This window comes from Myotis nattereri (genome assembly GCF_964212035.1).
Source record: "Myotis nattereri genome assembly, chromosome: 12".
In the NCBI taxonomy this organism is placed as follows: domain Eukaryota; kingdom Metazoa; phylum Chordata; class Mammalia; order Chiroptera; family Vespertilionidae; genus Myotis; species Myotis nattereri.
The window spans coordinates 58,322,898-58,339,765 of record NC_138087.1 but is presented as its reverse complement, the minus strand read 5'-3'; the positions used below and the strand labels follow the sequence as shown (position 1 = coordinate 58,339,765).

The window sequence follows — 16,868 nt, the reverse complement described above, 5'->3', positions numbered from 1 at the left end:
CTTCAAAGAAGCAAGAGGGACAAGTGCCTTCAAAAGCAATACTGAAGACAGATTTGTATTTATACCCAAAATACTGTGAAATAATATCTACAATGTTCTGAGACAGAATAGAATTCTATATACAGCAATATCTTCCATGTATGAGGGTAAATTAAAATAATTTGGAAAAATTAAAAACCTAGAGAGTTTGCCACCTGCTGTTAGTAAAAGATATCCTAAAGGCAGTGGAAAAATGATCCTATACAGAAAAACTGAAATGAAAACACAAATGAAGAACAAAAGTATAAATATCTATACTAATAAAAGGGTAATATGCTAATTAGGGTGGACATCCATCTGGACAAAGCCACGGTGGCTGCGAGGCCCGGGGCTCAGGCAGCCATGGGCTCAGGCAGCCTTGAGCCCCGGCGGCTGCGAGGCCCAGGGCTCATGGCAGCCATGGGCTCAGGCAGCTGCGAAGCCCAGAGCTCACAGTAGCCATGGGCTCAGGCAGCCCATGGGCTCATGGCAGCTATGGGCTCAGACAGCCGCCACAGCCGGCAGTGGCAGCAGCAGCAGGGTGATGGGGGCGGTGTCTTCCTCTGATCAGCCTGGTCACCTCCCACAGAGGGAGGCCAGACTGCAGTTTAGGCCCACTCCCCATGGAAAGCTCAGTAGGTATCCCCTGAGGGCTCCCGGACTGTGAAAGGGGGCAGGCCTGGCTGAGGGTCATCCCCCCCCACCCAGTGCACTAATTTTTGTGCACCGGGCCTCTAGTGTAGGTAATGTTAACAAAATACCAATTATATAGGACAACAACAATGTTCTGTATGGTTACTAGTTTATTTTAAACAGGAAATTAAATACATTATAATGATAGCAGGCAAATTGGGCAGGACTGAAATTATAGTGTTTAAGAACGGAGATATTGATGAACTTTAGATTGTGATAAGATGAATATGCATGTTAAAATTACCAAGATTACCACTAAAATAAGGGACACCCATAACATGAAACTAATAGAGAAAAAAATCCAAAGAAGGCAAGAAAGAAGAAACAAGGGCAAGGAAAGGTCAAATAACAAAATAAGATAGAAAAAAATCAAAATATATCAGTTCTTATAATTTATTTATGCGAACTAAATTTTCCTGCGATAAGACCAAGATAAGCCAAATAAAAACACAAAAGCCAGCTCTATGTTGCTTATAAGATAAATGTTAAAATGTAATGATATGGGTAGTTGCCATGGGCTAGAGTCAATGGTGAGTTATTTTTTAATAGGTAGAGTTTCAGTTTTACAAGATGAAAAGAGTTTTGGAGGTAGGTAGTGATAAAGTAGCACAACATTATGAATGTATTAATACCACTAAACTATACACTTAAAGTAGTTAAGACGGTGAATTTTATGTTATGTGTATTTTACCATAAAAAAAAAGTTGGAAAAAATTTAATGATACAAAAAGTTGAAAATAAAAGGACACCTGGAATGGAAGAAACCTGGATGGGTCTCTAATATCAGATGAAAGAGACTGCAGAGCAAAAAGGATTATGAGAAAGAAAGATGGTCCCTTCATAATAATAAAAAATTTCATTCACCAGGAAGATATAATAATTCTAAACATGTTAAAATAACCTCAAAATCTATAGAGCAAAAATTGATAAAACCACAATGAGAAATAGCCAAATCCACCATAGTAGATCTTAATATGCCTCTCTCTATAGTCATATATCAAGCAGACATCAGTAAAACTAAAATATCTACAGGTGAAAGACATGATGCTGGGGGTTTTCTTTAAACTACTTCCCTCCCTCCACTCCCGCAAAATGTGGGGAGGTAAAAATAGATGAAAGAAAACTGGACTTTTTGAAGCTGAGTGATGGACATATGAGAAGGGGTCATGCTCTACTTTTTTTTCTCCTTTTCTATATGCTTGAAGATTTCCTTATCCCTGGTGAATTAAAGACCTATATTTAAAAGGCAAAGTTACAGAAGACCTAGACCAATAAGAGACCAATAAATTTAACTTTGAAATGAAGGATGTCCCATAAAGAGAACAAAAATATAAATATACAGCCGAATAACAAAACAAATAATCAGTATCTAGAATATATAAACAAAAATCTACTTTTAAAAAAGATATATAACTTAATGGGTAAGAAGTGGGCAAAGCCATAAGTAGAAAATAAATAGAAATAAGTAGGAATGCTAGAAGAAGCTTATGGGAGAAATATATGTGAAAAGATGTTCAACTGTTCAATAATCAGGAAAATGCAATCAAAACCACAATGAAACAGATACTATCCCAATTCACTAAAAAGGCAAAAACTGAGAACAAGAACAACACCGACTGCTGACAAGCATGAGGAGCAAAGGGAATTCTCTCCCTCTGCTGCGGGGAGAGCTTGCTGGTACAACCACTTTGGAAACCAGGCATCACTGTGAAAAGCTAGACGCGCAAAAGCCCAACAACTTCCTATTAGGACTATCTCTCACACATGTGCACCAGGAGAATTGAGTGAGAATGTTCCCAGCAGCATTATTCATGAGAGCAAATACCAGAAACAATCCAGATGGCCACCAACAGTAAAATAGACTGTAAAAGGAGGTGGTATAGTCCAACAAATGAATTCAAGAAGCAGCGAAAATGAACGAACTACTGCTGTATACATTAACATGAATGGATCCTAAATACATAATGTTGAGCAAAAGAAGGTACATGTAGTATGATTCCAGTTATACAAAATTCAAAATCAATCAAAAGCCAAATAATATATTATTATTAGATCTATCACATGTGGTAATACTATAAAGTAAGCAAAGACACAATTTCCGCAAGATGCAGTATAGCAGGTTTTGTTTTCATTGGATTTATTCCATTACTCAATTTATAACTTCTTGGTGGGAGAAAGATGCAATTAGAGAGGGATTTGTGGGGGGCAGCTCTGAAGTATTGATAATATTATATTTCTGGCTTGGGAGATAGCATTCACAAAAGTTTGTTTCATTTTTGTGCGTTAAACCAAACGTGTAAATATTCACTCACTTTTGAATAAATGCTCTATATCACAATTTTAAAATTAAGGCATCAGAAAACAATTAAAAATTCATAAGAAGAATATTTACTAACTTCAGTCAAAATGGCTTTTATATTTTTAAAGGGGTGGGGGGGACATGTAACAGAGACCACATGTGGCCTGCAAAGTATGTAATACTCACCATCTGGCCCTTTATTGAAAAACTTTGTTGACCCAGGTTTAGGACAAAATTGGGATGGTAGTAAAACAGAAATGGTGGCCCATGGAAGAAAGCATTACAGAACTGTTTCAGGATTGTGAAAAGGCTCATCAACAAAGGCAAGATACCATTCCAGCCCAGAAACAAGTGACTCAGCTGTGGGCACTGCCGCTCAATCAGGACCTGCCTTGGCCCAGTGTCTGGCAGACGGCCCCCTCAATGGGATGGCACCACTGCATGGAAGACCAGGAGCTGTGAGAACAAACCATTGCTGCTGCTTTCAATGGCACACGAGGAGAGAAAATAAAATTACCAGCTCAAGGAGAATCCAGCTCAGTGAGACAACGAGCAGAGGAAGAAAATATTAGACTTGAGGGGCCACTGATACAACTGATTACAGCAATTGCAGGTGTTTGCAGACGGGCAACAGCAGCAGAGGGCAGGATGCCCAAAGCACAGGAGTGTGCAGTGAAGTGGAAAGAAATCACGTTAGTAAATATGACAAATTCAAAACATTTAACAACCATTTACTCTGTACCTACCGGGAGGGTATAGTCACATGTGCCTCATTTAATCCTGACTACAACCAATTATGAATAGAAAAACTGAACATGAAGGAAGTTAAAAAGTCTAAGATCATAAATGAACGAGTGCTGAGCTGGTATTCTTTCTACTAATTACATGTAACATAGATAGCTGTTACATAAAACATGTATCTCAGCATAAAAACTGACAAATGAAAGGAGGTAAGTACATAGCTATTTTCACATTTATGTCATGAAAAATATTGTCACTAAACTGGCCTCACTTTTCTCTCAAACACACCAAGGACACTCCTACCCCAGGGCTTTCCCTTTCCCTGAAATACTTTTCCCTCAAATATCCCACCTGGCTCAGTCCTTCACTTCCTTCAAGTTTTTCCTCAAATTCTAAAAGAATGGCTAAAAATTAAATCCATGTAAGAAGTTAGAAAATTAGTAATGAAGTAAATCCAATGAAAACAAAAACAGGGGAAATATAGATGATATAGTTATGAATATATAAATACAAATATAGAACTATAGATATATATCTTAGCAGAAAAAGCAAAGTTACAATGGAGAAGATCCATACAGCCAAAGGTTGGTCCTTTGAATAGACTTTCAAATTGATAAAGCAGGATGGGAAAAAAAGAAAGAGAAAAAAATATTAGGAATAAAAAAGATGATAGACTCAATGGGAATTATGGATTAAAATATTAAAAGTTATTATAAATGGCTATGTTAGCAAGTTTGAAAACAAGTGAAATTAATAACTTTAAAAATATTAACTATCAAATTTTACCAAAAAAGAAATAAAAGCTAAATGATACTATAATCATTAAAGAAATTAAATCAGTTGATTTTTTACAAAAATCCTGAAAGGACAGCATCAAATCCAGAAGAAAGAGATAATTCTATTATTACACAAAGCCATCCAGAGACTAGAAAAAACACTCCCTACTTTATTTTATAAAGCCATATAACCTTAAACAAAGTACAGATTATAACTCATTGAATAAAAATGAATAAGAGAAAATCTCATCCTTACAGCAGACAGAATACCAACTAATAATGCACAGGCATAAAAAAGATACTGTAATCATAAAGCAAGAACAGGATGTTATACAAAAGGTGCACCAGGAGAACAAAAATGAGCTTTGGGAAATTAGAAAATTATAGCAGAAACAAAAAGCTCAAAAAAGTACTGGAAGATAAAGTTGAAGAAACCTCTCGGTAAGCACAGCAAAAGTATTTTTAAATAGAAAATAGGAGAGAAAAGAGAAAGGACTAATCTAGGCTGTCCAACATCCAAATAACAGAAGTACCAGAAATAAAAAAGAGATGCAAGAAAATCATGAAAGAATAAACTGGAAGATTTCACAAGTCCAAAGTCACTAAATTTCTAGGAAAGGGCATAATTTTGTGAAATTTCTTGACACTGGGGACCAAAAGAAGATGGTCTGAGAGAGAAAACAAATCATACACAAAGGGTCAGGAATCGGAATGGCTTCAGACTTCAACAGCAACACCGGGTGCTAGAAGACAATAGAACAATGCTTTCACAATTGTGGGAAAATGACCTCCCAGCTAGAATCATGCACTTGCTGAGTTACAGTATTAGCTGTAGGTGAAAAATATTTTCAAATATCTTGTACCCTTTCTCAAGAAGCTACAGAAGGATATACTAAAATGAGAGAGTAAAACCAAGAAGTTAAAGGCAAAAATTACCAAAAAAATACCCCAACCTCAGAGTATCCTATATAGGGGTGGCATAAAGGAATTTATAGGATGATACTTGTTGTATAGCAAAAAATATATTTTGTCTTCGTCCTCTGTTCCTGGCTCGGAGCTCCTAAACATTCTTTCTCAGTGATAGCAGAGTCTCTTGTATGCTAAGGAGATGACTCATAGCTCTTTCCTGAGTTCCGATAATCATTTGAGTCATTTTGGCAAATTATCGAATGTAGGGGAGGTCTCCAAATTAATAGTATGCTGGGCAGAAGTGCAAGAGGCCTCATTTGTGACTAGTGTCTAAAGTGGAGACAGTCTCGTGGGTCTGAGCCCTTCACCTGCAGGGTCTATGCGAACTCCAAGTGGAGAGTGTCAGAACTGAAATGAAATTAATTATAGGACAACCAGTTTGTACAGAATTGGAGAACTGATTGTTGTTGGAAAAGACATTCATTAAAGGAAGACCCTGAGAAGACAACTACGTACATGATGGAAAGGGCAGCCAGTCCACACTGAAATACTTTCCCTCTGTAGCTCTGTAGACAGTCGTGTGGCTGGCTGCCATTACCAAGACGCCTAAGGCCACTGGGTCCTCTTTTTAGCCAGAGGACAGGATGCCCAGGTAACCCTGGTCCAGAGTCTGACCTGTATTTAACTTCTCTTGATCATGTAGTGATGAAGTTCCTAGACTCCCCTCCATGAACCAAATGAGCGCACTCATTTAACCGATACTCCCAAGACCTGGAAGTCGGCCATGATGAGATTAGAAGTGTAGAAAACACACAACAGCCCACTCTCTGAAGGCGTTTCTGCCAGTCATCCATCCCTGCTGACGCTGGCATCCTGACAGGTGTCTCAACTATACAGAGCCCTATGTTCCCATGACTCCCTCATGGTCTTGCCCACCGACTTCCTAAGAAGGGAATCTTGTAAACCCTCTGGGAAGTTGAAAGCCAGCTCTGACCCAAAGACTGTTCCATGTACCTTCAGCAAGCGTTCATGTGCCAGTGGCCATACTGCCCTTGCTTTTCCATGGCTGGGTTAATGCTTCGCACTGGTAATCCAGCAATGTTCGATTTTGTACACAAGATGTTAATAGGTGTAGTATTCCTTAACTTTTGTATTTTAAACACGTCTGTATGCAATGTAGATTTTATAATAAAAGTTTTAAATAAAGCATATAGTGTACTGTCATCAGCTTGAAGAAAGAAAAGAAAGAGAAGACGTACATATTTGCTTGTACATGCATAAAATCTCTGGGAGATTAAATTAGAAACAGGTTGCAGTGACTGCCTCTAGAACAGACAACTGGGAGGCTGGGAAAACACACCTGTTAGTGTAAGGTCTCTTCAAGTTTTTGAATTCCTAACATTGTGAATTTCATGAAGGCATACATAAAGAAATGCTTCAATGACTTCTATGAGTTAGCTCTATGATGCTGGCAAGTCACAACTCCTCGCCTCTAAAATAGGGATAATACCTCATAACACTGGTGAAAGAATCAAATAAGCTTTTGGGAAAAGTCCTTTGAAGTCATCAAATACTATACACATCTGGAAGGTTTTATTATTATTGAAAAATATCTATCCTTCCCCTTCCTTTCCCCTTACTCTACATAGAAAGTGCCATTCCTTCTCAACAGGGTAAGTTTATTTTAGCAGGTGAGAAAACAACAGCTTAAAATAATTCATGTGAAGTTATTCAGACTTAACTAACACCTAATGAAACCTGTGACAGACTCAGCACAAGACGAGTCTCTTTCACACATTTTAGTAAATCCTCCAAACAACCCTGTGTGGAGCATAATGAAGCCCTAGTGTGAACTGCCATGTGTTCACTAAAGACCTATGGAGGGTCCCTAAGGTACCCAACCTCCTGGCAAATTCATCCAGTAGAGAAATCAACAAGACAAAGCCCCTGTCCTCAGGGAGCCTACAATCTGCTAGTGTTCCCAGCAGTATAGTAACTGCTATCCAGAGGTTGTTTCTCAAGACCGAGGAGGAGGACTGAATACAGTCCCCTAACTCACAGGGCCTGGGGGACAGAGCAAGCAAGGGAGGCTTCCAAGAAGAGGTGCTGATTCGGACCCAAGTCATGCTCCATCCACGTCTGGAAGGAAGAGTAGAAACAAGCAGAAAAAATGGGGATGGGACTCCAGACAAAAGAAATAACAGAGGCAAAGTAGTATCAAAGGGAACAGCATTTGGAAAACAGAGCAAGAGGTCATGGGGATATGGTGTTCTGCATCTGAAAAGCAAACCTCTCAAAGGAAACCTTTCCTGCAGCTGTGGAGAGCTCCAGGGACTATTTCTGGACAAAGGAGACTGTCATTGCTAACATCCAACTTACACTTAGTATAAAGTAAAGTTTGGTAGTGTTTATTTCCTATTATCAGGAGGAAAAGAGCAACATACAGTTATTTTTCCATTACCATCTAAGGGGCCACCATAGGAATTTATTAAATGTAAATAGTTTTAAAAGTCTACTATTCCATGGATCCAGAGTAAGGCAATGTTCAATGATGAAAATTATAGTTATCTTTGATTAGGAGGGAATAAGAATAGGCGAGTAGATAATGGCAGAAAATTTACTTCTTTGTTTCTTTTTTTAAGAAGCATATGTGGTTTCCAGAAACGAGGGCATGATGGAGGACACAGATGTATATAAAGCATTCCCCTCTGTGTGTGAACAAGGGAAAAGATTTCATTGCACCTCCTGACAGAGAGAGACTCGATCAGATTGTGAGACTGACCAGCAATCTGCATCAAAAACAGAACATGGCACCCAAAATTGACAGCGATGTCCAGCAGGTGGGTGAACTGCTTATCAAGGCTGCCGGTCATGCTGCACACATCCATGATTCTCTGAGCAACTCTGCGCTCTTCCATCACTCAAGGGCAAAAAGGGAAACAGCCTCTCCAAAGAGACAGACATCAAAGAGGCAGGAGAGCAGGAACTATTTCCATAAAGCACATCACAGACAAGTTCAAAGAAATAATTTGAGGATTTTTATGACTCACCTGCACCGACATTATGCCTGATGAACCCACAGATTGCTCAAACCAGTCGTGGGCAGGGATTTAGGTCAGGTATTTAAAAGACACTGATGTGAAGGAGTTCTATGATTACCTGGCCCACCGTCCAGATAACGGCTGACGGCTATCTTGCAACAATAACTTCAGATTAGAAACACAGTTTAGATAAAGATGGGATTTGATTGCTAAGAATATGTGGTTTAAGAAACACAACTTCCTGTAAAACAGGTACTTCAACTTTTAAGCCTAAGTACAAAGTCGATCCTCTACATTTCACAAAAGTCACAATGGGATACTGAAACCTCACCCATGCAGGAGTCGAATTTCTGGGAAGCTCAACCTCCTCCCCATACATATCAATTCAAAAGCTAAGCATGAATGAGGATATCCACCACAAACCCATGCAGAGCCCATAATGCCACTGGAGAGACAGTGCTTCAGGAAGAAGGGGCGGAGGAAGCCTCTCAGAAGCAAAAATAATCTCTCTATATATATAAAAGCCTAAGCAACCAAATGACCAAACAACCGGTCAACCGGTCACTATGACATGCACTGACCACCAGGTGGCAGACATTCAATGCAGGAGCTTCCCCCTGGTGGTCAGTGCACTCCCACAGCGGGAGCACCCCTCAGCTGACCAATGGCACCAGACGCAGGGCTCAAGGCTGGCAAGCACAGCTGTGGTGGCACGCGCCTCTCCCGCCTCCATGACGGTGGCAGCAGCAGGCACAGCGGAGTTGGGATGAGCGGAACGCAGGAACGGTGCTGCGCCTGGCCCGAGCTCGGGCTCTTCACCGGCCGCCTGCTGCTTCGCACACAGGGATGGGGCCAAAACCGGCAGTCCAACATCCCCCGAGGGGTCCGGATTGTGAGAGGGCACAGGTCAGGCTGAGGGACCCCACCAGTACACGAGCACCAGGCCTCTAGTTCAAACTATAAAAATTTAAAATAGCCACCGAGCAGACAAGAGAGATAAAATACATGCAATGAGTAAAGTTTCTGCATTTCACTCAAGGACCTATTTACTCTGATTTTACATTTAGAATTTATTCTTACATTGGCTACAGTTCCTACATGCATTTTGTTTCTTATGCGAGAGAAGTGAAGCAGCAAGTTAAGAGTTGGGGCTGCCTGGCCAGCTTGGACCTATGAACCAGGAGGTCATGGTTCAATTTCCGGTCATGGCACATGCCTGGGTTGTGGGCTTGATCCCCATTGGGGAGGCAGCCTTGATGTATGTATCTCTCTCTCTCTCTCTCTCCCTCTCTCTCCCTCTACCCCCCCCCCCACCTTCCTGACTGAAATCAATAAAAATATATTTTTAAAAATAATAAAATAAAGTTGAAGAAGGTTCTAATCTAAAAAAAAAAAAAAGAGTTGGGGCCATCTACAGTCAGGCCCACTGGCAAGGCACACTGACAGACCTAGAAGCTAAGAGTCCTACTGGAGAAGAAAAATTATTTTTTAAAAACTATGTAAGTGCCCTGACCAGTTTGGCTCAGTGGATAGAGTGTCAGCCTGTGGACTAAAGGGTCCCAGGTTTGATTCCGGTCAAGGGCATGTACCTTGGTTGCAGGCACATCCCCAGTGGGGGGTGTGCAGGAGGCAGCTGATCGATGTTGCTAACTCTCTATCCCTCTCCTTTCCTCTCTGTAAAAAATTAATAAGATATATTTAAAAAGAAACTATATAAGAACTCAAAACACAAAGCAGAATTGGTTTTTAGGCGTAGGGGTGAAACAAACTGTTACTGAGAACACCAGTGGCCCCTGAGAACAGTATGGTAAACACATGTACGCATAGCACAGTGGTTTTGCTGCTTAGCTACAAGCAATTCAGCCTCACCTGTAAAGCCTGGATAATGCTTCCTTGCCCTACCCACCATAAAGAGCTAAAAGTAATTTATGTAACAACGTCTAAACACTAATGTTGTTGAAATATGTTCTGTACACTCTGTTTAAGATGACAATACACTTAAATCAATTTCCATTTAAATGGCTAAGTAAAAAATTAGCACTTCTCTTACCACCAGAAAATCAACAAGGTACCATTTATCCCCTCTTGCCAAATGCCAGATTTTTTAAAAACTATGATCAAGATAAAGAGAAAAGGCTTTCTAAAGCAAGAGAAAGAGTTTAGCTGCCCTTGGGAAACCAGGTAGGTTATATAACAACTCTTCTGACAGGGAAGACATTTCAAAATGAGAAAGAATAAAATATTTGAAATGAATACCCATATCTGAAAGTATGACATGAAATATCATACCTATTATAGTTATAGAGCAATATTTTTCAAACGGAAGGTCATAGTCACTAGTGGATTATGAAGTCAATTTAGTGAATCACTACCAGCAATTGTTAAGAAAATAGGATAGAAATATTAAAGTGCACTGCATGTAATATTTCATAGAATTTTGTTTTACTTAATATGCATTATTACCATGTGTATGTGTATACCAGTGCTGGGTCACAGTGTAAATGGAGTTGTGGTCAAAACGTCTGAAGTTCACTGATAAGCAAATCGATAAACTGGCATATGGTGGTCTAGATAAAAACTAAACAAAATTTTAAAGCACCTAGTACTCAGAGAGACGAGGAGATGATAAGGACATACTGTATTCATAGCTGGGACCAGGCTGAAGAAGAGGGCATTGTTTTTAAAAAGTCATCAAGCAGCCCAGCCCCTGTGTAGCTCAGCAGTTGGCATTGACTAGGAACCAAGAGGTCACCACATGCCAGGGTTGCCGGCTCGATCCCCAGTAGGGGGTGTATAAGAGGCAGCCAATCAATGATTCTCTCTCATCAATGTTTCTCTTTCCTTCTCCCTTCCTCCCTCTCTCTCTAAAAAAATCAATAAAAACATATTTTTAAGTATAACGTTTAAAAAGTCATTAAGCATCAGTCTATGAAGTAGGAAAAAGATAATAGCTTTCATTCTAGGAATAAAACAGACAAATACAGGGAGGTAGATGTAAGAAACACACTGTTCTAGAACTTAGGAGAATCCGCCCTACAAAACCCTCTGACTTCAGTCCTCAATTTTCTCATCTGTAAAGTGAGAGGATTAAATTAGAAAATAAATTTCAAGATCCTATTCAACCTTAACATTCTCTGATTCTGGTAGAATTTATAATAATTAAGTCATGAAAGGAATATGTGGTTTATAACTCAGACCTTGTATTTAATAAATAAAATGTTATCTTTTAATAAAAAATTATATAACACCTTCTTAATAAATAATAGGTTTTTTACATAAAAGTCAAGGCACGCTGGCTAATGCCATATTTCAGCATCTCAGTTTTCTATACCCAAAAGGTCTAGATAGCTGGGTCAAAATTACCTTCAGACAAATGTTACTATTCATGAAAAGCATGAAGTAGTTATAAAAACTGTATATATCTTTCTTGGTTCCATGACCCATTTAAAAGTAGAATTTTTTAAAATCACAGTCATCACTGAGATACATATAAATGGTTAAACTCGACCACAATCAATAATAAATGTTTTATAGACTAAAAGATTAGATGCCCCTAACATTTATTTTTGTCTCCTTCCATGGTAGGAACAACCATTGTCGCTTAATCACTTACTGTGTAGGTAAAGGAACCAATTTGTTCCTTCACGTTTTCCCCGGTGATTACATCACCTCTTGGCCTGGACAAAGCTGCCCATCCCAGTGTGTGTTGGTTCCTGAGTCTGCATGCTCATTGCTGGGAAGCCCTCCCCTAGTCTGTGCCCACTTCCTTATGCTGAGAGTCCGTATCTGCAAGAACAGTGGTTGCAAGCTCTCAAATAAATAGAACACACAAAATTGATTCAGTACATACAACAGGATTGCCTTGATTGGGCACAGACTACCCATTATATCACGGGGAGGTGTTCATAGAAAGATGAGTATGTCACCGTGCAGATGTCACATTTGGGGCCACCTCTGAGACTAGATGGAATCTGTTCCACTTCTAAGTCCAAGATCTCTTTCAATTTAGGGGTGAAAAATGAGAGCAGAAAAAATGTACGAAATAGGACTGAAGAGAGATACTGTCAAAGGAATAAAAACAGATCAATAGACCAAGCCAATCAATCACGGACAACTATTTTGACTCTGGACACTATTATAAAACAGTCCTGAGGAAAAACACCGAAAAGAACTAAAAATGTACACACACACACACACACACACACACACACACACACACAATGGTGTTCCATCATGCCATATTATTAATACAAAATGAGAAGAAGAGAGTGTAACATCTATTATCTGTTCTTTCTGAAAGTCCATATTACTCATTTCTCTCTTGTCTTTGGACTGATATCGACTTTGGAAAACATGTTCTTCCAAATCAAACCACTCAGATTGAAACGGATAGACACGTCAATCCAAGTGAGCAGCGTGCAGAAACAGCAAATTCGGGCTTTGGTGAATTCACTTTTTACTGCACTTACTGGTCTTTGGCCAATCCTCACCTATTTTGAAATACATTCCAAGTACATTATCAGACATTAATTTTACCGAGTCCCATCCAAATAGCTGATTTTGACATTATATAATGCCGAAAATGGTGTTATCCTGACTTGTAAAACTCGCTTTGGGCATTAGTGCTAATTAAAGCATATTACTACTACTCAATGAAAGGCTTGCATATGCATTTAAGGCTGAATAAGGCACAGGACTGAAAAATACACAGCAAAAAAATACACATGAGTAAGAGAGAATGAGTAAATCTCTATAAGTATTTTAAAATATGCACTAAGGGTAAATTGAAGCAGGGAAGATCCATTTGTGCTCTAAGGTCCTGGAGTCAGCAGTAAGGCTTTTAGAATCAACCATAAAAAAGGCAAGCACCACAGGGAAATAAAAGAAGGTTGAGGCTAGGAATAAACAGCAACCTGATGAAAGGAAGAAACAGACATGACTGTGTTGATGATTAATTGTTAGTACTCCACCAAACAACACCGCTTCTTACAGGGAATGAATGGAAAATTGGACAATGCTACCCAGGCTGAACATGAGCGAAAAAATTAAACAATATAATGTCAGTCTGTGCAACTGGGATTTCTATACATAAATTTTACTTATATAAAATATTTACTTACTATCATCTAAAATTTTGAAGCGGTTTTGGAATTTTTAATACATGAAAATATCCGTAAAAATTTTTGTGTAAAAATTCAAGGTAAGAAGAAACTAGTATTGACACTAGTTGAAAGTATAATAGGATAATTTAGAATAAGAGTACTTCTGCTTTAGCCTTTGGTATAAAATTACCAATGAAAAAAAAAAGACAGAGGTAAAACCAAAAAATATTACAAATGGATTTTCATTCTAAAATATAACATTTTAAACTGACTTGAATAACTACAGCATTATATCAACTTAAGAGAGAAGTCAATAGACTAGCATTAAACAGAAAAATAAAATAAAAGGCACACATAAAATATAAAGAAGCAGGTTAAATGATACCTTCCTACAACATAATTTAAAAACAAAAAAAAAAAAAACCCTCCACATAAGTTTATCCCTTTTCCTCAGTCAACTCACCCAACGTTTTCTGCATCTTCATCACACTCAGCTTTATATTTGCAAGGTCCACACTTGGAGTGTTTTCTGTGAACTTCTGCCCCTGACCCTTCCTCTTCTGTTTAAAAAGAAAAATTAAATTTTCAAACAAGATTTAGGATCCTTCCCAGATATGCTTCATATTTCAGCAGCAAATATTCTATTTCTGGGGGAAAGGTACGCAAGCTCTTAAAAACAATTACTTCCAAAATCTATCAACGATAAAGTCCAAGAAGGTTGCCAATACTGAGTACAACATATTCTGTGAGAAAAACAAGTATTGGTGCTGGCAAAATAATCCACTAAATTATGCACAAAGGAGCAATAAGGTAGGTTTTAATAATTAGTTCCCTTTACAAGAATTACCATATAACATTATTTAAGAGAGAGAGGGGGGAAAAAACATGAGCAATAATTTTAGTCCAGTGATTACTCTATTGAAATTGCCTTTCTAACTAGATAACAACTAATTCCAGAGTTTCTAAAAAAAATCCTCAAATTCCAAGAAGGAAAGGGCGTCTCTTTACAAAGGATGTGCCCCTTTTTCTGCTTTGCCACTTACCACAGCCAAAAACACCCAGAATGCAGAAGTGTGTGGGAATCCCATGATTCATCTCAAAAAAACAATAACTACCACCAGACCCCAATTCAGCTCACATCCCACATTTTAGGGAGCCCTATATTTGTGGGTCTCAATTTGAGTGGACCCTGTCCTAATGATCTCAAACTGGAGAGAGAGATTCATTTTGAGGCCAATTTACTCTTTACTCAAGGAATTTCCCAATCTGGTTTTGGGGAAAACACTTTATTCAAGGCATATCAATCAGTAAAAAGGTATTAAAAGGAAAGTACCCAAACCTAAGGTGCCCTTTTGATAAAACTTCCAATTTTTAGTGTCTGCCTATATTTTAAGCCCGGATTCTCATGAACACTCCCAGACAGACTCCAGGGACCATAATCCTACGTATATCTAAGGCCCAGAAACATCATGAGATCTAGAAATTCCACAGCCCCCTGGGGGTCGCCTATGTTCGTGTATTAATCTGAGCAAACCTCTCAGCCTTTCTAACTCAATTCAGTTTACATCCACAGGGCAAGACATCCAATATCTGTGATCAACTTCCATTTCTTTAATATAATAATGAGGACAGTTTCCTAATTAATGTCTGACCATATGGCCTAGACCACATGATCTCTTAAAATCCTTTCCAGCTCTAAGATCTGGAACTTATGACCTGACCTTTCACACATGATCATGAAGTCTCTGCTTAAATACGTCCATTTAAATCAAATTCTATTGTTCAACAGCTGTAATCATCTTTTTTTTTTTTTTAAGCTGAAACTGTCATACCTGAACTTCTTCCTCAGGACAGTTCTTCTATTCTCTAGGTGGCTTAAAATCCCTACCAAACGTAAAATTTTAGGATTCTATGAAATGCGTAAGTCTGGAGTAAGGTGTTAAATCGTGCTGAAAGGATCACACTATATTTGTTTCATCTGTATAAGTGTGAACTTTACCAGTGAGTTTTCTGTTAGTGTATCCCCATAGTACCTCAAACATTATTTTGTAGACAGTGGATACTCATTAAGAATCACAGCTTCATTAAACTCTGAGATAGATTAGTCACTCTTAATTCTTCTCATCTAGAGTAAACTTTGTTATAGGCTGTTTCCAAATATTAGTTTTCTATAGCAGAAATAATTCATATATTTGCACAATAAAATTAAAACCAAACAGGAACATTTTAATGGTTTAAATTAAACTTAAGATTCACCAGAGTTTGTTCCGCAAGTCTTCTCTTTGCTGTGTACAACTCACGCTAGAGTTTTTGAAAACCTATACCCTGAAAATTCCTTGGGAGTAAAACTGTGTAAGCATGGGGTGGGAGAGAGTTACAAATGCTCTGGTCCAAGCTAGAATCACTTGTGGGGGTGATCCCAGGAGAGGCAGTGGGGAACAACCTCAGCTCAACAGGAGCTGCATTTCCCCTTCCTCTAACAACAAAGCTTTAGTGAAAAAATAACTGCCTGAAACAAAGATGCCAGGCTACGGGGGACAGGGGAACTGGGGAAGGGGGGGCTATGGCTAAGGGTGGGAGTTTTTCCTGGATAATGAAAATGTTCTAAAATTGACTGTGTGATGTACAACTCTGTGAACATACCAAAAGCCACTGAATTGTACACTTTAAATGTGCAGACTGCATGGTATGTGAATTTTAGCTCAATAAAGCTATTTTACAAAGTGAAAGAAAACAAATGCCCTTCACAAGATACCTGAAACTTACCTCCTTCTCCAGATCCAGAGCCATTATCTGAGAGAGAAAAAAGAAAAGAGTATAGATGAACACTTTTCCTGGAAATTTCATCAAACAGAAATTTTCTTACCAAAAATCAAACTGGGATATCCATTCTCAGGCAGCCCTTTTCTCATTTTCTCTTTACTATCTACCAGTTCATTCTTACATACCTATTTTGTACCTTTCTCAAAATATAAATTCTTTGGACACATAACCATCTATACCTCAGACATCTTTGTAGCCCATTCAGGAAATATCCAGGGGCCTTGCACAGAGACCAATAAATATTGTAAAGCAAATGGCTAAATAGAAAATATTTTAATGAACTCACTTAAAAGGTAGAAGAAAACTTTGATTTTGCTAAAGGGTGAGAGAAATACAGAAGAAGCTGTTTTTATGAGAAAGGGAGAGAAAGAGCTTTGGGTCTTGCTCCAAAAATCTTCTTAATGAAATCTGTGGCTAAAACCCCAAAGCCAAAAGGTTAAGAAATGCCCCAAGGTTCAGAAGGAAA

At 38.6% G+C, this 16,868-nt stretch overlaps 1 protein-coding gene across 1 annotated transcript in view; it reads right to left on the bottom strand.

Annotated features, from left to right (window-relative positions):
- The window catches only part of TMEFF1 (transmembrane protein with EGF like and two follistatin like domains 1), a 77,505-nt gene that overhangs the window by 24,228 nt on the left and 36,409 nt on the right, over positions 1-16,868 (bottom strand). The window contains exons 4-5 of the mRNA XM_081103579.1: positions 16,346-16,372; positions 14,043-14,139 (exon numbers count right to left, since the gene is read on the bottom strand). Coding sequence (XP_080959705.1) covers positions 14,043-14,139; positions 16,346-16,372 — 124 coding nt within the window. The remainder of the gene's footprint in view (positions 1-14,042; positions 14,140-16,345; positions 16,373-16,868) is intronic.